This window comes from Lucilia sericata, unplaced genomic scaffold (genome assembly GCF_015586225.1).
Source record: "Lucilia sericata isolate MDLA Ls3-8-SP2 unplaced genomic scaffold, ASM1558622v1 Contig001435F_arrow, whole genome shotgun sequence".
Classification (NCBI taxonomy): Eukaryota; Metazoa; Arthropoda; class Insecta; order Diptera; family Calliphoridae; genus Lucilia; species Lucilia sericata.
In genome coordinates, this window is record NW_023995368.1 from 15,651 (window position 1) to 39,318 (window position 23,668).

Sequence of the window (23,668 nt, forward strand, 5' to 3'; positions counted from 1 at the left end):
TTCAGTTCTAGTTCAGTTCTAGTTCTTCAAGTTCTAGTTCAGTTCTAGTTCAGTCTAGTTCAGTTCTAGTTCTAGTTTAGTTCAGTTCTAGTTCAGTTCTAGTTCAGTTCTAGTTCAGTGTCTAGTTCAGTTCTAGTTCAGTTCTAGTTCAGTTCTAGTTCAGTTCTAGTTCAGTTCTAGTTCAGTTCTAGTTCAGTTCTAGTTCAGTTCTAGTTCAGTCTAGTTCAGTTCTAGTTCAGTTCTAGTTCAGTTCTAGTTCAGTTCTAGTTCAGTTCTAGTTCAGTTCTAGTTCAGTTCTAGTCAGTTCTAGTTCAGTTCTAGTTCAGTTCTAGTTCAGTTCAGTTCAGTTCTAGTTCAGTTCTAGTTCAGTTCTAGTTCAGTTCTAGTTCAGTTCTAGTTTAGTTCTAGTTTAGTTCTAGTTCAGTTCTAGTTCAGTCCTAGTTCAGTTCTAGTTCAGTTCTAGTTCAGTTTCTAGTTCAGTTCTAATTCAGTTCTAGTTCAGTTTTCAATTGCAAAATAATAAATGCAGTAATTTGAATTATTTTAAAATAATTTGTCTTATAACAATAATCTATAATATTGTATTATACATTGAAAAAAGTATACATAATTATAATTAATTACCATGCATAAATAAGAAAAATACAAAGGAAAAAGGTATTAAGTGTTGGATTTATTTATCGATTACTTGAAAAAGTCCCGATAAATAATACAAAACCGAATAATAAGCAGTGAATATTAAATTAAAAAGTATATATAAAAAATTTAAAAACAAATTATTAAGTACACCTTATACATAAAAATTAAAAACAACAAAATATGAATGAAAATACTTATTAAAAGTCACACATAAAACTTTAATTATAAAAAAATAAAATAATAAAAATGAAATATATATACATATTCAAAGAAAAAAAGTAAATTATTACAAACAAAATCTTTTTATTTTTATAATTGGGTGGTAAAAGTAAAGAAATAACGTTACAAAAAAATACACCCTGCCGGCAGTCGTTTGTCGTACGAATTATAATCGATTTGATTATTTCCACATAAATATGGCAACATTCTGAATGTTTATGTGTAACTGACAATCTGCTATAATAATTGTAAACAAACAGTAACTGAGCTTCAAAAACAATAGAGAAAAATTAAATTAATAAAATGTTCCAAGGAATAATTAAAGAAATTAAAGTGTTCCAAAGACTAATTAAAGAAATTAAATGTAATCCTTACGAAAATATAAAACAGTAAAGTGAAAATAGTAAATTTGTGATCACTGTAGGTGTTGCATTCCAATAAGACTCCAAGCTAGCATTTAAGTAAAATAAACAGGTAGGTATCTGGAAACTTTTAAATTAAAACTACAATGGCAGAAAGCTTATTGTTTATTACAAATGCAAAAGATTGAGATTATATTATTAAAAGATGACTTGTTTATCTAATAGTTGACAACTGTAGCTACTTGATCATTGTCTACTCAGGAAACGTGTCAGAAATTGCTTTTATTAACTTTATTAATTAGCGAAAAGATTCTAATGAATACTTAGAACATGCGCTCATTGCTAATATATTGAAATACCTACTTTTATGTACATATATGTATGCAGAGTGTTATTAGCCATAGGTAGGTCATGGAACTTCTTGTCTATATGAAATAATTACTTAATTTAGTCCCTGAACCCTTACAAAATTTACATAATCTAGCGCACTCCTATACCGAACTAGAACTAAACTAGAACTGAACTAGAACTGAACTAGAACTGAACTAGAACTGAACTAGAACTGAACTAGAACTGAACTAGAACTGAACTAGAACTGAACTAGAACTGAACTAGAACTGAACTAGAACTGAACTAGAACTGAACTAGAACTGAACTAGAACTGAATTAGAACTGAACTAAACTAGAACTAAACTAGAACTAAACTAGAACTGAACTAGAACTAAACTAGAACTAAACTAGAACTAACCTAGAACTAAACTAGAACTAAACTAGAACTAAACTAGAACTGAAGAACTGAACTAGAACTGAAATAGAACTGAACTAGAACTGAACTAGAACTAGAACTGAACTAGAATTGAAATAGAACTGAACTAGAACTGAACTAGAACTGAACTAGAACTGAACTAGAACTGAACTAGAACTGAACTAGAACTGAACTAGAACTGAACTAGAACTGAACTAGAACTGAACTAGAACTGAACTAGAACTGAACTAGAACTGAACTAGAACTGAACTAGAACTGAACTAGAACTGAACTAGAACTGAACTAGAACTGAACTAGAACTGAACTGAACTGAACTAGAACTGAACTAGAACTGAACTAGAACTGAACTAGAACTGAACTAGAACTGAACTAGAACTGAACTAGAACTGAACTAGAACTGAACTAGAACTGAACTAGAACTGAACTAGAACTGAACTAGAACTGAACTAGAACTAGAACTGAACTAGAACTGAACTAGAACTGAACTAGAACTGAACTAGAACTGAACTAGAACTGAACTAGAACTGAACTAGAACTGAACTAGAACTGAACTAGAACTGAACTAGAACTGAACTAGAACTGAACTAGAACTGAACTAGAACTGAACTAGAACTGAACTAGAACTGAACTAGAACTGAACTAGAACTGAACTAGAACTGAACTAGAACTGAACTAGAACTGAACTAGAACTGAACTTGAACTGAACTGAACTAAACTGAATTAGAAGTGAACTAGAACAGAATTGGAACTAAACTAGAATTGAACTACAACTAAACTAGATCTGAACTAGATTCAGTCATGTCTAAGTGGGTTATATTTAATATTACCTCTATAGGTATAAATCTTACCTACATAAATAAAATTCATTATAATCGCATCTAATAGAAATAAAACTCCAAATTATTTACTAAAACTTATACATACATATAAATATACATTTATTGTTAAAAACAATTACAGTATTTTGGAAATAAAAAAATATAATAATGACAATGACAAAAATACATCACTTCTAATATGGGCTGATCATATACATACATAAAAAATCGCTATAAAATCATAAAAAATATATGTTTAAGTAATTCTTAGAATTAGTAGAATTAAAATAACTGGGCTGATGTTGATTTTATTTTATTAATAAACTAATAAAACCCAAATAGGGAATATACCATCATACAGCTCACAAGCAACATCACACACATGGAATTTACTCTATATTATTATGATGCCTTAAGCCTCTTCATCGGTTTTAAGGAAATCCATAAAAGTTAAACGTGATTGTAGACGTGATTTAGTATCGCGTACATTGTGTTCAATCCATTGAAGATTGAAATTAATAGTTTCGAAAGCGCTTTGTACACTCTTTTCGGATTTCTTAAAGAGTTCCTTTTTGGACTCGATCAGCGAGGAAAGTTTATTGAGATCTTCTGAGCTAATGATTTGGCTGGCTAAAGGTGACAATAAATGACCCAAATCGTTGGAATAGGGACCATAACTGTGATGAAAAAAAGTAAAATTAAGAAATTAATAAATATTTTTTGAGGGCTTTTTAATCATAAACTTACTAATCATTTAGTTTATCAATATTTTCCATAAAATATTGTTTAGCTAGAGGGAAACCAACTTCATTACGTGCCACGGAACTGAAGGCATAAGTAGCATCTTGTTTGCGTATATGACCCGTCTTATCATAAGTCATATCCACATAGTTAACCAGAGTTTTGGTATCACGAGAACAGGCTAGAGAGAAGATAATGGTACGTTTTTCCGTAGCCACATTTGATTCCTTATAGCGTTGCCATAAGAATTGCCAATCATCGTGGCTGCCATGACGTATAGCTGTACAATATACAGTAGGTCTTAGATCTACGGGTATATTATTTTCGGTATTGGGATTGCGTGAGGTCTTCCATTGCTGGAAATATTTAATGGAGTTTTGTACACAATCTTCCATTTCCAAACGACAAGCCCAGCCGGCTATAAGGGACTTGTGCAAGACCTTGGTAAATGAAGAAGAGTCCTCAAAAGTTGTGGCATTTACTCCACCCAAGTAATAGTAGACCGGTTTGATAATATAACGCATATAACGCTGTAAACATAATAGTATTAATATTTGTTAAGGAAGCTTTAAAACTGTCAACATTCCCTTACCTTAAACAATTCATAATTGGCATCAAATGGCTTCAACAATCTATTCACACTGCTGAGACCCTCCAAAGCAGCTCTCCAGGGTAAATATTCTCGTTCTTGTATCAAATATTCCAACAGATCAAAAGTAATATCGTAATCATGATAACCACTCCAGGCCAACCAAATCACATCATCAATCAATTGAGCACGATTCATAATATGAATATTAGTAAAATCTTTACTATTCAAAGTCTCATTTAACAAACCCCAATTTTCAATATCGTACATAACACGATAAACACCCGACAATTGGATATTGAAAAGCACCCACTCATCCTTCTTGGCCAAATTGTCCAGACGTAAATTCTTACTTTTACCCTCTGCATTACATTCCAACCAATTTTGTGGTGTGGTAGTTTTAAAGTTCTTAACCGAGGCCGTAGTATAGCTAAGAGGTACCCACCAGCATTGTTCCTTATCCGAAATTTGTTGTTCCGTTAGAGTTTTATTTTCCAAAAATCTGTGTTGAGAAATTTCCACCGCTCCACTGTAATAATCACGTGTTACTTTAACCAAAGGATAACCGGTTTGTAAAGTCCAAGAATCCATTATAGTCTTCATATCGTATTCATTTTGTATGCGCTCGTAACTATGAGCTTTTTCGGTGAAAGCGGCCCATAAGTCATCTTGTTCAGCATTCGAGTATTTATGTTTCTTAAGATAATCGCTAACACCCTCAAAGAAAGCCTGTTCCTCCAAGATGGAATGCAACATTCTCAAAACAGCCGAACCCTTTTTATAGGAAATCGAATCAAATCTTTCTCCTATCTGACTGGTATTCAAAATAGGTTGCGATATTGGATGACTGGATAGCTGAGCATCTCTACGGAAAATAGCCAAAGTATTCTCTAATGATTCCTCATTATAAGATTCCCATTCGGGACTTAAATGTTGAACCCCCAAACTGGCCACATAGGTGGCAAAACCCTCATTCAACCACAAATCAGTCCACCATTTCATGGTTACCAAATTGCCAAACCATTGATGAGCCAATTCATGAGCTATGACCTGAGCAATGCGCAACTTATTAGAGTTGGAAGAAACATTGGGTGCAAAGAGTAGAGCCGTTTCACGATATGTTACTAAACCCCAATTTTCCATAGCGCCTGCACTAAAATCGGGTACGGCAATTTCATCTACCTTCTTAAGAGGGAATGGTATACCGAATATATCTTCGTAGTATTTCAAAACTTTCGGTCCAACTTCACTGGCATAATTACATTGATCAATAGCTTCAGGTCTAGCCCATGTACGGAACATTATATTATTGTTTGATTCCGCATTTGGTTCGGACTGTTTGTAGGCAAAATCGTTGACGGTATAGGCTACCAAATAGGTGGACATGGGTACAGATTCTTCAAATATACTCCAGACGAAATCGTTGAGACCAGTTCTAAAAGTGAACGATAATATATTAAGAATACATGAAATTTTCTGAATTTTAAAATTCGTAAGAAATTTTCTATAGAGAAAAATTGTGAGAAATGTTCTATAAAGAAAATCTCTAAGATTAAGAGATATTTTCTATAAAGAAAATCGGAATACTTACATTGGTGCCTGCTTTTCTAAGGGCATATTACTTAGAGCTGTTAAAGTTTTATGATGACCCAGCCATATAACAAACTTGGCTTTATATTCAGGTTCATCCAAGCAAGGAAAAGCGGCACGAGCATGGGCAGGTTCAAATTGGGTAACCGAAAGCCACCTAGAAAAAGGAGTACATTAAACAAACCAAAATTCCAAAATCCTTTATTATTCCTCACAAACCTGGTCTCATTGGTCTCCTTTACGACATAGGAACTACGATAGTAACCATGTAATTTCTCATTCAAAATACCGTTAAAATACAATTTCAATTTATAGTTTTGACCCTTGCGCAGTGTCTGACACAATTGTATAATAAAATAATCCTGTTCCGGGACCTGAGTCACCGACAATAAACAATCCATTTTCTGATCATCATCATAACTCTTCAGCTTTATACGCGATTCATCTACAGTTAAATTTTGCGAATGTAAAGTAATATTGGTGGTGTCCTGTAGCACCTTGAAACGTATGGAAACTTGACCATCAAAAGTTAAATTGGCTGGATTCTCTAAATGAGTTATAACTTTCAATTTATAACGATCCGGTTGTATGGAAGTGGGTAGACGATAATAATTATAGCTGTTGTCTATAATGGCGGCTTCAGAGCAGCAGGAAAACCAGCTTAAGCCCAATATAACAAGGGCCAAGTAGGTGAATGGATGTCTCATGGTGGTGGGTAAAGAAAAAACTAAAATATTGTGGAAAAAAACTTAATTAGTTTAAAAAAATTGATTTTTTTTCAATTGTACAAAATATAAAACGGGTGTAAAATAAATAAAATAATGAGGAAATATAGATTTTTAGAAGCAGAGGTCGACAAGAAATCGAGCTACCTTTTAGTTTTTACGTTGGTTAAATTAGCTAATCAACTGTTTCTCTCTAGTATTTAGAAAACTTTCATTTCACATTTTTAATTTCAAAACAAATTTTGAAAAAGAAAATCTTTGATTCTACTATAAGAAATGTAAGTTCTTTAAATCATGCTTTATATGCATTTATATGCATGTAACTAATAATACTTAACAATATCTAGTAGCGTGCAAGGAATGAAATTTTAAAATTAAAAAGAAATTGGTGAAATGTCATTAACATAAATAATAACAATAACAGTTAGGTTTTACACTCAACGAATAATTATGGTAAAATTTTCACATTGTGAGAAAACGTTGTGAGAAAATTTCCATAAAGAACGTATCTTAAATTGTGAGAAATTTTCTATAAAGAAAATCTCTTAAATTGAGAGAAATTTCCAATAAAGAAAATTTTCTGTAGAGAAAATCTCTGAAATTGTGAGAAATTTTCTGTAGAGAAAATCTCTGAAATTGTGAGAAATTTTCTGTAGAGAAAATCTCTCAAATTGTGAGAAATTTTCTATAAAGAAAATACCTCAAATTTTGAAAAATTTCCATGAAGGAAATCTCTCAAATTGTGAGAAATTTTTTATAAAGAAAATTTCAAATTTTGAGAAAATTTTTCTGTAAAGAATATCTCTCAAATTGTGAGAAAATTTCTATAAAGGAGATTTTTCAAATTGTGAGTAATTTTATATAAAGAATATCCCTCAAATTGCGAGAAATTTCCTATAAAGAAAATCTCTTAAATTGCGAGAAATTTCCTATAAAGAAAATCCCTTAAAATGTGAGAAATTTCCTATAAAGAAAATCTCTTAAAATGTGAGAAATTTCCTATAAAGAAAATCTCTTAAAATGTGAGAAATTTTCTATTAAGAAAATCTCTTAAAATTTGAGAAATTTTCTATAAAGAAAGTCTCTCAAATTGTGAGAAATTTTCGATAGAGAAAATCTCTCAAATTGTGAGAAATTTTCTATAGAGAAAATCTCTCAAATTGTGAGAAATTTTCTATAGAGAAAATCTCTCAAATTGTGAGAAATTTTCTATAGAGAAAATCTCTCAAATTGTGAGAAATTTTCTATAGAGAAAATCTCTCAAATTGTGAGAAATTTTCTATAGAGAAAATCTCTCAAATTGTGAGAAATTTTCTATAGAGAAAATCTCTCAAATTGTGAGAAATTTTCTATAGAGAAAATCTCTCAAATTGTGAGAAATTTTCTATAGAGAAAATCTTTTAAATTGTAAGAAATTTTCTATAAAGAAAATCTATCAAATTGAGCGAAAATTTCTATAGAGAGAGTCTCTCAAATTGTGAGAAAATTTCTATAGAGAAAATCTCTCACATTGTGAGAAAATTTCTATAGAGAAAATCTCTCAAATTGTGAGAAATTTTCTATAGAGAAAATCTCTCAAATTGTGAGAAATTTTCTATAGAGAAAATCTTTTAAATTGTAAGAAATTTTCTATAAAGAAAATCTCTCAGATTGTGAGAAACTTTCTATAAAGAAAATCTCTCAAATTATAAGATATAGAGAAAGTCTTTTAAATTGTGAGAAAATTTCTATAGAGAAAATCTTTCAGATTGCGCTAAAATTTCTATAAAGAAAATCTCTCAAACTGAGCGGTCATTTCTATAAACAAAATCTTTCAAATTGTGAAAAATTTTCTAGAAAATCCCAAATTGTGAGAAATTTTCTACAAAAAAAGTACTATATCTCATCAATTGATTACCCTATTGAAAAGTTCAAGTATCATCCCAGATGCCATTTATATATTTTCCAAGAAAAATCAACTTGTGATATCGTAATAAGCATTTCAAATCAATTTTAAAACATGTTTTTAATAAATTCCCCCTAAAAAGTACTTTTTATGGGGATTTACAATTTAATCCAAAAGTCGGAAATGTATCTTAAAGATTTGTTCTATAATTCTCTCAATTATTTTCTAAATTAACAATATAAAACTTGATTTGAAAACACCAATTAACAAGAAATTGTTTATTTTTAACTTGTTTAAAAAAAATATAATTTTATTCAATACTGCGTTCACACTACGTCATGAATAATTGATTGTTTGTAAATTTGTTAAATAGATTTAGCAAAGGGGCAAAAAAAAAACTTTAGTCAAATAAATGGTCAGTGTTGATATTGAATATTAAATAGAAATTTAAAGTGAAACTTTTTTTTGGGAGTATTTTAAACTTGAATAAATCATAAAGTTTGTTTACATAAAATAATATTGACACCTTTTTAATGAAATGTTATTTGAAAATAACAAAATAAATGAATATTAATATAATAATGTAGTTTTAAAAGCTGCTGTGTTTTTTTATTTTAATTTTTTTTTACTGTTCGAAGATTAACTACTTTTTTTTTGAAATGAGTTTCAATTTTATTTATTGATTGACTGACTGACATAAGCCCGAAATTACCTACTTTTATTGATATTGTTTGTAAGGTTTTTAAATTAAAAAAAAATATATTAATCTTAATGAGTTTATATAAATTATTATTCAGGGCTTTACTAATGTGTAGAGTACTTTTGACAAATTGCCGTCGCACGCTTTCGAAATTTTAATGAGAATTTGTTATTGATATTTGACCATCACATTGAAATTATGGAACATTGTAATTGAATTTATTTAGCCCACTTTCTAAGCAATATAGAGAAGAATCTACAAAAAAATCATTAAACAGTTTAGTATGGTTTAAGTGCCAAAGTATCAAAATCCAGATTCTCAGATTGTTTGAAAATGGTTTTGAAAGACATTATTTTATGTGAGAAATTGTGAGATGACGAAATTCTCTCAAATTATGAGACATTTTTTATAAAGAAAATCTCTCAGATTTTGATAAATTTTCTACAAAAAAAATCTCTTAAAAAGTAAGAAAATTTTCTATAAAGAAAATCTCTAAAATGGTGAGAAATTTTCTATAACGAAAATCTCTCAAATTGTGACAAATTTTCTATAAAGAAAACCTCTCAAGTTGTGATAAATTTTCTATAAAGAAAATCTCTCAAATTAGAAGAAATTTTCTAAAAAGAAAATCTCTCAAATTATAAGACATTTTCTATAAAGAAAATCTCCTAAATTTTAAGAAATTTTCTAGAAAGAAAATCTCTCAAATTGTGAGAAATGATCTAGAAAGAAAATCTCTCAAAAAAACCTGAACTATTTATTATTGATTTACTATAGTGGAAGTTGTCCATGATCACATTTGGCTTTGTCTAATGATCAAACATTGACCTTAAAAATTCTGTACTATTATGTACTAAGAATCCTTTTTTTATACAACAAACTATAGTTAAATAAATCCGGTTTATTATTAACATCAATATACAGTGTCTACTGGAAGTTCTTAATCGAATTTTAATTTCAATAATATGATATTTTTATTGATATAATGGCTAACAAATCTTAAAGATCTGAATCGTAATTCCATTTCCTAAAAAATTTTCATAATTTTTAACAAATGTGTGTTAGAAAAATATTAAAGAAAAATGGTCGGTTTCAGATTTTATAATATTTTTATTTTTTCACAATTTTGTTTGTCACTGTATTCATATTTACATACTGGTAGTAACTTTTTTTTTTGTCTTTGACTTTACTGATGGTCAACAAAATTTACAATCAAGATTGTCTTATAAGGAGTTAGAAATATAAACAAGTTATAAGTAAGTTTAACCAAATATTCTCTAGGGTGTTTCAATTTTACAGATTATGGCTTGAACATTTTTTTTAGTTTTTTTTTTCTCTCTTTGCAGACATGATTTGAACACCAAATAGAGAAGAAACTGTGGTTTTAGTGAACCAACAATCATGACTTAACAAAATATATAATGAATGTTAATTTTGTTTAATAGTAATGCTGAACATTTGGGTTTTGAACATAATGGTTGCAAAACTGTCAACCTATTACTACGAGTTAAAAGACAAATGGATTTGTAGTTTTATGTTGTTTCGAAAACTTTTCTAAGATGTTCCTTTTTGAAAAATAATTTTTAATCATTCCTATTCTGCATTCCAATTTGAAGCGATGTTTCCTCTTTTGGCATTGACCTGTAGTCTTTATTTCGATTCAAAGCTTCGTCACAAAAACGTAGCTACGATCGTATAGGGCATTTCGATTACGTTTCCTTAAGTTGTACAGCTTAAAGCCCCCTTCACACGAGCACACAAGTAATATGATCTGTCAAAATTTTGTGTAGAAAAGAACGGATGGGATCGTCTAAACGCAATATGTAATGAAACCATCAAACATTGAGAGAAAATACGGATGGAAAATTTGACAGTCGTATGGCTCTCTTCATTTTTTTGAAATGATTCAAAAAAACAAGCAAGTCGCATTAGATCAGGGATGTATTTTTATGTAAACACATACCAAAAGGTGAATGAAACAGCTGTTCCATCTTACTTTGTTATTGTTTTATACCAATCGTGTAAACACAAAAAATATAAATCATACGACTTTTATTCTCTTTTTTGTCATACGGATGGAATTTCATTTTACTTTTTCATTAGACTTGTCGTACGTAAAGTGCGACCGTGTGAAGGGCCCTTAAGTGAAATTTCTATTAACATTAAATCGTTTTGTGGAATTATATTTTCATTCCGTTCCTTAATGAATCAGACTTTTTAATTATAAAATGTCAAATAAATAAGTCCGAGTTTTTACATATTTAGTAGATCATTTAGATGCGATCAAGATGTTGACTAATTAAGCTTTAGAAAAAAGTGGATGAGGTGATAAAAGTTTGTCAGCTACATTTCTAATTCATTTTAACAGCTAATTGTTGGAAATACTTTATTAATTTTCTGACTTTCTATGACAAAGATCTTGTAATAAACTATTTCAAAGTTTTCATAAAACATGAACTTCTGCTATAGTTTTATTCAAGTTTCTTGTTTAGTTTTTATAATAGGTTTTTAAATGCTTAGTTTCACGCCTTTTAAATGTCATACAGTGGGCTAATTGGCAAAACATTTCCAGCGAAAACTTATATTGAAAATGTAATGAGTTAAATAAGCAATGAAAATATTTCAATTTTAAAATAGTAGTAAATTTTTCCAAAAAATAGTACTTTTTTAAAGTTAAAAGTACTAAATTACTTTTGAAAGTTTTTTTACTAATCTACTTACTATAAAATAGACTTTTGACTAGACTAGTCTATAAACTATATATCGGCAAATCTATAGACAAGTATATGGACTAATCTATTGACTCGCCTATTGAATATACTATGGATTAGTCTATTGACTAGTCTATGCATTAGCCTATAGAGTAGACTAGTCCATTATATCAATCAATAGTCGATTATTTTTGAACTAGTCCATTGACTTGTCTGCAGACTAGTCGATTAAAAAGTCTATGGACTTGTCTGCTAGTATATTGAAATGTGTATGGAATAGTCTATTGAAAACTCTGTGGATTAGTCTATTGGCTAGCTTATTGAATGTTCTATTGATTAGTTTATTATTTCTTCTGTGGACTAATTATTGTATATATGTATGTATGTACATTCTATTTACTAGTTTATGCACTAATATATTGACTATTCTATGGACTAGTATATTGACAAATCAATTATATATTCTATTGACTAGTCTATGAATTAGCCTGTAGAGAAGACTAGTTCATTGACTATTGATTTGTTTTTGAACTAGTTCATTGTCTTGTCTGGCTGTGGGTTAGTATATTGAAATGGCTACGGATTAGTTTATGGACTACTCCATGGATTAGACTGACGGCTGGTCTATGGTGTATTGTATCGACTAGTCTATGGCGTATTGTGTCGACTAGTCTATGGTCTATTCTGTCGACTAGCCTATGGACTAGTTTGTCGATTAGTCTATGGACTAGTCTGTCGACTAGTCTATGGACTAGTCTATATACTAGTCTATGGATTAGTCTATTGACTAACTAAAATCTTCTATGAACTAATATATTGTATAGTAGTTTGTTGATTAGTTTATGGATTAGTCTATCGACTAGTTTTTGGACTACCTATATACTAGTCTATGGATTAGTCTATTGACTAGCGTATTGAATTATCTATTGATTAGTCTATTAACTCTTCTATAAACTAATATATTGTATAGTCTATTAACTGGTTTGTTGATTAGTCTATTGACTAGTCTTTGGACTACCCAACAAGATTACGGACTAGCCAATTATCCAACTAGTCTATTTACTCGTCTATGAACTAATCTTTTGCCAAATTTATTGACTAGCCTATTGACTAGTCTATGGTTTAGTCTATTAACTAGTCTTTGAACTAGCTAATTGACTAGTCTATGGACCAGCCAATTGACTTGCCTTTTGACTAGTTTATTGAATAGTCTATGGAAAATATGGTGTTCAGTAAGTAAAAGTTAAGTTTTTGCTGGGATTATGATAATTTATATTGGCAACAAATTACCGCATTTAAAATTCTCTTTAGATTCCATTGAGATTTTCGATAGATATCGTATTCTGTAATTTGACTCCTGATCTTTAAGCCAACCTTGTTATACACTTCATATTCGTGATAAATTTGTCATTCCATTAGTAATTTCCTGAATTTTCTCAATCTATATAGATAGCAAAGTCGATGTATTTTTGTTAAAAACAATATTCTAAAGACCCTTAGAGATCAAAATCTTCAATAATTCGATCATACTTTTTAAAAGTTTCTATTAAAAGTCAATAAAATCGGTAAACAAATAAAGGAGATATGAATAATATTTAAAAAAAGCCTTGATTTTTTCAGAATTTTTAAAATATTTCGGATGATATGTTCGATATATCTCAAAAGAAATCAATGGAAAAGACCTGGGAAAAAGATTAAATTAAAATTTCCAAAAATTTTTATAAATTGTCCAAAAAATTAAAAAAAATCAGAAAAGTTTCAAAAAAATTTTCTTTAAAAACTATTTAAAATCTTTTTGTAAATCAATTCAGGTCAAAATTTGCCTATTTAATTTTGTATTGTTCCCTAGTAAAGCAAACAATTTTGATCAAATGGAATTTAGAGCATTAATTTGTATGCAAACTTTGTAATTTATCTGTAATTTTAAGTTTTAAAATCAATTTATTTGAAAGCTTTAAATTTTGCAAAGATTTTAAAATAGATTTTCAAATACTAAATTAAATTTATGTAGGAAATTTCTAAACATTCACACTAATAACAATTAATTTTATAAAATAGTTATCCTTGTAGAAACTTAAAAAACTATTTCCTGACTTTTTATAAAACTTTTTCTTAACAGCCTACAATTTTCTATTTTTAATATGAAAATTTCAATGAAACAAAACCGTTATACTCCACATTTGAAACATATAAAAATATCACTTTTTAATAAAAAAAAAAACAAAAAATTAAATCAATTTAAATAAAATCATTTAACAAAAATTAATGAAGGTTGAGGTTAAGTTACTTTTTAGTTGATTTTATTTTAAACGTTCTATTGGCAACTAATTATTATGCAAAACTGCTGTTACTTTAATTCACTCATATAATATTATTTTTTTAACAATTTAAACAGATTTAGTTATTGTTTTTGTAATTTATTTCTTACAAAAATTATTAAAAATAAAATAAAATTGTTTGCACGTAAGAAGACAAAAAAAAAAACACGGAATACGTTGCGTGAATAATGATTACAATTTAGTATTAAGAATTTAAAACCCAATTAAATCGAATTAAATTTTATTTATTAAGAAAATCACATAAACAATTTATATTTACTGCAAGTTGTCAGACAACGCTTCATTGATTCCTTTATAAAGTTTATTTAACTTGAAATAATACATAATTTGTTAATTTTTTTTTTAAATTTTGTAATTGCGGTTTTAATTGCATAGTATTGAAAAGTGAAACGTTAAACCAATATTGTGTTTTGGTAATAAACATTATTAATTTTTGTTTATAATTTAAGTTTTGTAATGTTTTTATATTTCTAGATATTTATTATAAAAAGCACTTGTTTTATTTTTTAAATAATTTTTTTTAGTTTTTCATTTAACCATCACCTTTTTTGCCACTTTATTTCTTAATTAACTTTTTGTTTGTTAATTTTCCTGTTGCCGTTTCGAGTTGGTCAACAGCTTTGAACAACCACAACCAACGATTGCCTGTGGTAAACTGTTATTGGTTTTAACGTCCACTGTTAACTTATAGTGCAAACCGACTAAACCACCACAAGTTTATTTTCGTTACTTTTTTTATAAAAAACAAAAAATTCAAAACGAATCAGCAAGCAATGAAAAATTCTACCTTTCGTTAATAGTTGCCAGATGTTACTTACTTACTTACTTACTTACTTACTTACTTACTTACTTACTTACTTACTTACTTACTTACTTACTTACTTACTTACTTACTTACTTACTTACTTACTTACTTACTTACTTACTTACTTACTTACTTACTTACTTACTTACTTACTTACTTACTTACTTACTTACTTACTTACTTACTTACTTACTTACTTACTTACTTACTTACTTACTTACTTACTTACTTACTTACTTACTTACTTACTTACTTACTTACTTACTTACTTACTTACTTACTTACTTACTTACTTACTTACTTACTTACTTACTTACTTACTTACTTACTTACTTACTTACTTACTTACTTACTTACTTACTTACTTACTTACTTACTTACTTACTTACTTACTTACTTACTTACTTACTTACTTACTTACTTACTTACTTACTTACTTACTTACTTACTTACTTACTTACTTACTTACTTACTTACTTACTTACTTACTTACTTACTTACTTACTTACTTACTTACTTACTTACTTACTTACTTACTTACTTACTTACTTACTTACTTACTTACTTACTTACTTACTTACTTACTTACTTACTTACTTACTTACTTACTTACTTACTTACTTACTTACTTACTTACTTACTTACTTACTTACTTACTTACTTACTTACTTACTTACTTACTTACTTACTTACTTACTTACTTACTTACTTACTTACTTACTTACTTACTTACTTACTTACTTACTTACTTACTTACTTACTTACTTACTTACTTACTTACTTACTTACTTACTTACTTACTTACTTACTTACTTACTTACTTACTTACTTACTTACTTACTTACTTACTTACTTACTTACTTACTTACTTACTTACTTACTTACTTACTTACTTACTTACTTACTTACTTACTTACTTACTTACTTACTTACTTACTACTTACTTACTTACTTACTACTTACTTACTTACTTACTTACTTACTTACTTACTTACTTACTTACTTACTTACTTACTTACTTACTTACTTACTTACTTACTTACTTACTTACTTACTTACTTACTTACTTACTTACTTACTTACTTACTTACTTACTTACTTACTTACTTACTTACTTACTTACTTACTTACTTACTTACTTACTTACTTACTTACTTACTTACTTACTTACTTACTTACTTACTTACTTACTTACTTACTTACTTACTTACTTACTTACTTACTTACTTACTTACTTACTTACTTACTTACTTACTTACTTACTTACTTACTTACTTACTTACTTACTTACTTACTTACTTACTTACTTACTTACTTACTTACTTACTTACTTACTTACTTACTTACTTACTTACTTACTTACTTACTTACTTACTTACTTACTTACTTACTTACTTACTTACTTACTTACTTACTTACTTACTTACTTACTTACTTACTTACTTACTTACTTACTTACTTACTTACTTACTTACTTACTTACTTACTTACTTACTTACTTACTTACTTACTTACTTACTTACTTACTTACTTACTTACTTACTTACTTACTTACTTACTTACTTACTTACTTACTTACTTACTTACTTACTTACTTACTTACTTACTTACTTACTTACTTACTTACTTACTTACTTACTTACTTACTTACTTACTTACTTACTTACTTACTTACTTACTTACTTACTTACTTACTTACTTACTTACTTACTTACTTACTTACTTACTTACTTACTTACTTACTTACTTACTTACTTACTTACTTACTTACTTACTTACTTACTTTACTTACTTACTTACTTACTTACTTACTTACTTACTTACTTACTTACTTACTTACTTACTTACTTACTTACTTACTTACTTACTTACTTACTTACTTACTTACTTACTTACTTACTACTTACTTACTTACTTACTTACTTACTTACTTACTTACTTACTTACTTACTTACTTATTACTTATGCACTCTATTTTTCGCCTTTTTAAAAACTAATCTGGCTACTCTGGCATTATTGAATTTAGCTTTCTTACAACAACAACTTTGCAAAACTTGTTTTCAGCTTTTGCTCAGTTATGTTTGTTTTTATTTTAATTTGCACACTGACTGAGTTTACTTAACTATCTCTTTGTAGTTGTGTTTGTTCGCTATTTTTCTTCTACTATTCCTTTACTTTTTTATTTTTTTATTAAAATTAAGTGCATTGTTTATCATTTGATAGAAGACCCACTGTGTTTTGTAATTTATGCATGTGTGTATAATTGTATTTTATTTTCCTGTCAAGAAAGGGGAGAGATAGAAAAAAATTGATTCCTTCTTCTAGTACTTCTATATGTTCTAAATAAAATAGTTTTTTTTTACTGTTATCTCCAACGCGGTTTGACTTTGTGTGAAATTATGTGGTTAAATTATCCTGCTGGGTTTTCTTGATTGTTAACTACTACATTTTATTTGTAACAAATTTTTATTGAATTGTTGGGGAAAAAATATATTTGTACTTGTTTAAGGTATGTTGAGAAAAATATGTTAATATTTATTAACATTTTAAACGAAATTGGTTGAATGAACTTAAATTTTGAATTTGAAAAATTTTAAATGTTTAATTAAAAGAGTTCAACATTTTGAATTTCATTTTTTTATTGATCTCGTTTTTGAAGTGGGTAATTTATACATATTTGTTACAGAAAATATTGTAACGGAAGTAAAAAAACAAGAAAAATATAAGTTTGTTGTAATTTTGGGATAAAAATAATTCCTAATAAGAGAATAGGAATAAGGATTTTTTCTTCCTATTTAGTTAAGTTTTGAAAATAATATTCAAATTCTTCCTTGATGTGATAAAGACAATAAAAAATATTATTCAAATTTGATTAATGTAACGTTTATATTTAACACAACTTGAAGCTCTCTGTTAAAAAAAAACCTATTTATTGACATTTCGTATACACCCTGTCCTCAAAACAACCCTGTTTTTGTTTACAAATGGCGCAAAAAAACCAAGATGTCAAAAAAAATATAAACATCTGCTTGAAAATTTGCAAACAACAAACCAAATCAGTGAAAAAAACTTTAAAATAAATTAAACACTATAGAAAAATTATCAAGGCCTATAAATTAGAATGTCTACTACACCCACAAAAATAAATAATAGGGAACAAGATTATAAAACGCCCAAAAAACAAAATGCTGCCAAGGCTAAGACGCCCAAATCGAAAGGTTTAAAAGCCGTAGAAAATTTAATGCATCATGAAACAACCACAGAAAGTTCAGCCTCTAATTCAGCAGCTGATGAGCCTTTTGAAGTTTTGGTGGAAGATACTGATGAAGAAAATACCTTGGACACTTCTAAGACCTGTAGAAGATCGGGACGCACTATAAGCCCTAATAAAAGGTATGCGGGAGATTTTGTCTTAGATTCTGGAGGAGGTCGTGGTAGTAATCGTAAAAGACAATCTAATGCTCGAACTGAAGTCACTGATGAAGAAGAGGATGATACAGATGCAGATTTTGTTATCGATACTGTGGCCAAACCTAAAGCAGGAGATTTACAATTACTAGAGGATGAGGTAGAGCTGGCCGGTAAAGAAATGTTTGGTTTTAATACACCCAAGAAAAAGGGTGGTATGGCTTTGGCTGCTATGAATACACCCAAAATGCCTACAACTCCAAAAACACCTAAGACCCCTGGTCGGCTGGGTAAGACACCAGATGGTAAAAGAGCCAAAAAGTCGTTGGAACCTAAAACTCCCTCTAGAGTGCGTAATAAAGTTAAAAATCGTAAGTATTTAGAAAAGCAACAAAAAATCTTCATTTATTAAAATTTTTAAAAATTTAACAGAAATTGCTAAACTGGTGGAGGCTGCATCTGGTTCTGATTTCTCCGGGGATGAAAGTGATTTTGCTCCTTCGGGTAGTGAAAGTTCCTCTAGTGATACTGATTCCTCAGGAGAAGACCATGAAGCAGATGATGAGCCTAAAACACCTTGTAAGGGACGTAAACCCATAGTAGTGCCCATACTACCCAAAACTCCCTCTGCGGCTCGCTTAAGACAATCATCACGAGTTAAGAAAAACGCTGACTATGTACCAGAATGTGAAAGTTATTTTCAATCACACTCCAGCAGTAAAATTCTCACATCTGATCATACCTTAGATCGTTTAAAAAATCCACGTTTACCGGCCGATCGTCTGTTTTCACTTTTGTCAGAAATGAAATTGTCTAGCGAACATGAAACCTCCATAAATGCCATTATGGAAGAATACAAATCATATTTTCCCAAATGGCTGTATATTCTAAATGAAGGTTATAATATTTTGCTTTATGGTTTAGGCTCTAAACGACAACTTTTACAGTCATTTCATCGCACTGTACTGTCTCAACAATGTGTTTTAGTAATCAACGGTTTCTTTCCCAGTTTAACAGTGAAAGATATTCTCGATAGTATTACAAATGATATTTTAGATGCTGGCATTAGTCCGGGTAATCCTCATGAGGCTGTTGATATGATTGAAGAGGAATTTGCTTTAATACCTCAAACACATTTGTATTTAATCGTACATAATCTGGATGGTTCTATGCTAAGAAATTCAAAGGCTCAATCGATTTTGGCGCGTTTGGCAAAAGTACCTAATATTCATATGTTAGCATCGGTGGATCATATTAATACACCTTTGTGTAAGTATTTGAAATTATTTGTTTTATTAATATTTCTTAAATTTGCTCTTAAAAATAATGAAGAGCTTGAAAAAGTATTTGGAGAGAAATTCTTCATATTAAGATTAGTCTAACACCTGGAAACTTTATAATTTTAGAATTAAATTAACTTTTTATTAATTTTTAGTATGGGATCATACAAAACTTAGTAATTTTAATTTCTCTTGGTGGGATTGCACCACTATGCTGCCATACTCGGATGAAACAGCCTTCGAAAATTCCCTCTTAGTACAAAATTCTGGCGACTTGGCTTTATCCTCTTTGCGCAGTGTCTTCTTATCATTGACCACTAACTCTCGAGGTATTTACATGATTATTGTTAAACATCAATTGAAAAACAAAGGAAATGCTAATTATCAAGGTAAGTTGATGAAAATACAAATCATTTTAAACAATTTTATAAAAATTTCCATATTTATAGGCATGCACTTTAAGGATCTATATTGGAGTTGTCGAGAAGCCTTTTTGGTCAGTTCAGATTTAGCTTTAAGAGCTCAATTAACCGAATTTTTAGATCACAAATTGGTAAAATCAAAAAGAAGTGTAGATGGCTCTGAACAGCTGACCATACCTATAGATGCTGGTCTATTGCAGCAGTTTTTGGATGAACAGGAGAAAAAAGATTAAATTTTATTCGTAAGAAAAAATATTTAAAGTTATTTATTGAATTTTTTTATATATTTTTTTTTTTGCAAATACAAGCACAAGTTGTTAAGATGTTTTTCTTTTTTTTATTTAATAGCAAATATCTTGGAATTTAATGAACCGATTTAATAAATTCAGTATTGCGTGAAAGCTCTGAATTTTGAGCAGTTGCTAGAACTTATATTTGCTAAGGTTGCCACATAAATTAATTGTTTAGTTTAGCTGGGATTACATCATCACAGTAACATATTTCTCGGAAACCTTTTAACTTTTTAACTATAAATATCTTTGGAATTGTGTAAACGTTTGTAAGGAATGTTATATCCTTTGATAGCAGAGACTTTTAGGCATTTGCTAAATATATAATTTTATAGGGTTGCCGTAATAATTTTTTGTTTATTTTAGCTGGGATTAAAATTAACAGTAACATTTTTGTCTGAAACCTATTACTTTAACTACAAAATATATCTGGAATTATTTAAACGTTTTTAATTAATGTTATATCCTTTGATAGCAGAGACTTTTAGGTATTTGGTAAATATATAATTTTATAGGGTTGCCATAATACTATATTGTTTATTTTAGCTGGTATTGTAGTAAATTTTTTTTAAAATCCTTTAATTTATGATTATTAAGTTCTTTGGAATTAATGAACCGTTTTGCATATATAAAGTATAGTTGGATAGCGGTTACTTTGAGGATTATGGAAAATATATAATTTCATAGTGTTGCCATGTAAATTTATGGTTTATTTTCGCCGGGCTTGCAGCAAAATAAAGAAAAATTTTGTTTTTGAAAATATTGGCCGTAGTTATGATCAATAATAACTCTAGAAATACAAAACCGATTTCAACGAATGTTATATTGTACGACAAACAGGACTTTTAGGAATTTGGAAAATTAACTTTTTCCTAGAGTTACCATACTAGTTTATTATTCAATTTAACTGAGAACTAAGCGAAACTATAATCGTACTTACTCTGGTACTACAAAACCGATTTCAAGGAATATTATATCATTTGACAGCCTGAACTTTTAGGAATTTGCTAAATATCGAATTTCATAGTGTTGCCACATACATTTTTGTTCTATTTAAGCTGGGATTAGAGTGTTTTTTTCTTCCGATTTTAAGGAATGTGCAACTTTTAGGAATTTGGAAAAAAGTATTATTTAATAGAGTTGCCTTACTAATTTATAGTTCAATTAAGCTGGGAAGCATGTAAATTTCTGTATTTAAGATTCTATTTTGTTTCGCAATAAAAACCCCTTTAAAATTATGAGAATTTATAATTTTCTTTTATTTTTTATATTAATTTTTTTTTGTAGTTGTTTCTTTTTTGTATTTTTTTGTAATATTTTTTTTAAAGTGTGCTTAAGTATTAAATTGTTTATGGGATTTTCATTTGTTCATTTTAAAGTACTACGCTTAATAATGATGTTCGTTTTTTTTCTTTTCATTTAATTAAATTTAACGAGATTTTTGCTTCATACCCATTGACATTTTTGCAATTTTATAAGTGATTTTTCCAATTTTGTTTTTACATTAAATTTAGAACTTTTTTTTAATAATATTTGTCACTAAAAAAACTAATTAAACAAAAATTAAAAGAATTAATGAAAAAATAAAAAATTTTTTTTAGAAATTAAAAAATAATAATAGTTTTTATAATTAATTATATTTGTTATGTTTTTTTTTTTTAATTTTAATGGTGGTCTGTTGTTTTACTTACATTTTTATTGTTTTTTTTCTGTTATTTTTTAAATTATTGTATTTTTAAGTGAAACTTTGTTATTTTTCTTATTTGATTTGTTTTTTTTTTTTTATTGTTAATTAAAAAAAGTGGTCATTATTTTTGTGTTATTGTTACTCAAATATTATTTATTTCTTCAATTTTATGAATTTGTTTTCATTACTAAGACATTTACCTACATAAACTTATTGTTTAATATAACTACTATTATTTTATTGAACAGTTATTGTTTTTAGAAATCTGTATTGTTATATAGCAAAAGAACTGAAAATTGGACCAACATAAAATGTTATTGAAAATTAAACATTTTAATTTTAAAAAGACTTTAAGACCTAATAGCATTTATACTTTAAAACTATTATAACTTCACTAATACTGAACTGATTTACATAAAACTGATGGCAAATGAAAGCTTTGAAATCCAAGATTTAAAATTGAAAAATCCTGCAAAATACAAAAAATGTTTTAAATTTTACATTATATTAGGAAACTACAACAGCTAAAGAACCAACAGGTTACGTTAATTCTTATTTTTTAAGAACAAATCTTTTAAAACCTTGTTAATAGTTTATTAGGTTTAATGCTAAATAATAACTAAAATAAACATGTTATTAGTTTAAATAAATACTTATCTTTTAGATAATATTCTTAACTATCGCTCAACATAAATTTCAATGCGATCCGTTGAGTATTAACAGAGTTCTAGAGGTTTTTCGAAATATGTGTTTGGCATGCATAATAAAAGGTTACGATTTTCAATCATGTCAAACAATAGATGGCGCTGTTCGGACACTTAAACAGTACTGCCAAGTTTTGTGAATTTACTCTATATCTATAAACCACCATAACTCGGCTAATACTTGATCGTTTTAAGTAAAACTGGTAACATTTAAAAGCTAAAGAAATCTAGTTTTAGTTTATTATGTAAAATATGCCAAATTCTACTTACTCATGTTAAAAATACTAAAAACACTACAATAGTTGAACAGTACTCTCTAACCGGCTCTTAATTCCACTGTTTCTAAACTGTTAGAAGTATGACAAACATTTCTCTCTTGTACTATAACATCGTTTAATCTAAAACCATTTTAAATCAAGAATTTATCTATTATTAAACATAAACATTTGTCTAAAAGTTTTTCCTTAATTATCAACCAAACAATAAATATTTTTATTACATTATATACCCATATGAAACTACTCTTTTCGATCTTTTCAATGAGCTATCATTTGTTAATATTGAGCCTGTAGTTCCCGAGCTATAAACGTTTTTAGGTACCCTTAAGAAATGCACAATTTTCAACAAACTTGGCAGCACTGGCAACCTGTCTATTCAGCGCCCTCTATTGTTTGACATGCAGGCGTTTTTGCAAAATTTTTTGTTTTCAAGACACCTTTAAAAAATGGCCTATAACTCTTAAACTACTGGATCGTTTAACATAAAATGAGCATTAAATGAAAGAGGACATTTTGAGCTTTTAATAACAACTCTTTTCAGAACATTTATCTATTGTTAATAGCAAATTTTAAGCATAAAAAGTAAACTCCACAAAACTAGCTTTTTAAAACTATTTACAAAGATTTTGACTTATTTTCTTTAAATATAAAAATCTCGGGAATTATCAAACCGATTTTATTGAAAGTAGTATCATTTGTTTAAAGAGACT

At 28.4% G+C, this 23,668-nt stretch overlaps 2 protein-coding genes across 3 annotated transcripts; one reads left to right on the forward strand and one right to left on the reverse strand.

Moving 5' to 3' along the window:
• The first annotated feature begins 1,103 nt into the window (after positions 1 to 1,103).
• On the forward strand, positions 1,104 to 20,322 carry LOC119611373 (origin recognition complex subunit 2). 2 transcript variants are annotated; one of them, XM_037966932.1, is made up of 5 exons: positions 1,104 to 1,332; positions 17,796 to 18,668; positions 18,730 to 19,566; positions 19,733 to 19,966; positions 20,027 to 20,322. In XM_037966932.1, exons 2-5 carry the CDS (start codon positions 18,011 to 18,013, stop codon positions 20,230 to 20,232), a joined length of 1,935 nt encoding a protein of 644 aa, XP_037822860.1. In that variant the 5' UTR covers positions 1,104 to 1,332; positions 17,796 to 18,010; the 3' UTR covers positions 20,233 to 20,322. The 2 variants fall into 2 exon arrangements, with proteins under 2 accessions (XP_037822860.1, XP_037822861.1); XM_037966933.1 differs by having other exon boundaries at positions 1,116 to 1,332; positions 17,984 to 18,668.
• On the reverse strand, positions 2,910 to 14,763 carry LOC119611372 (aminopeptidase N-like). Its single transcript, XM_037966931.1, has 6 exons — positions 14,629 to 14,763; positions 5,944 to 6,453; positions 5,726 to 5,881; positions 4,138 to 5,569; positions 3,552 to 4,075; positions 2,910 to 3,481 (listed from the first exon to the last, which is right to left on the reverse strand). Exons 2-6 carry the CDS (start codon positions 6,429 to 6,431, stop codon positions 3,217 to 3,219), a joined length of 2,865 nt encoding a protein of 954 aa, XP_037822859.1. The 5' UTR covers positions 6,432 to 6,453; positions 14,629 to 14,763; the 3' UTR covers positions 2,910 to 3,216.
• Positions 20,323 to 23,668: the final 3,346 nt, after the last annotated feature.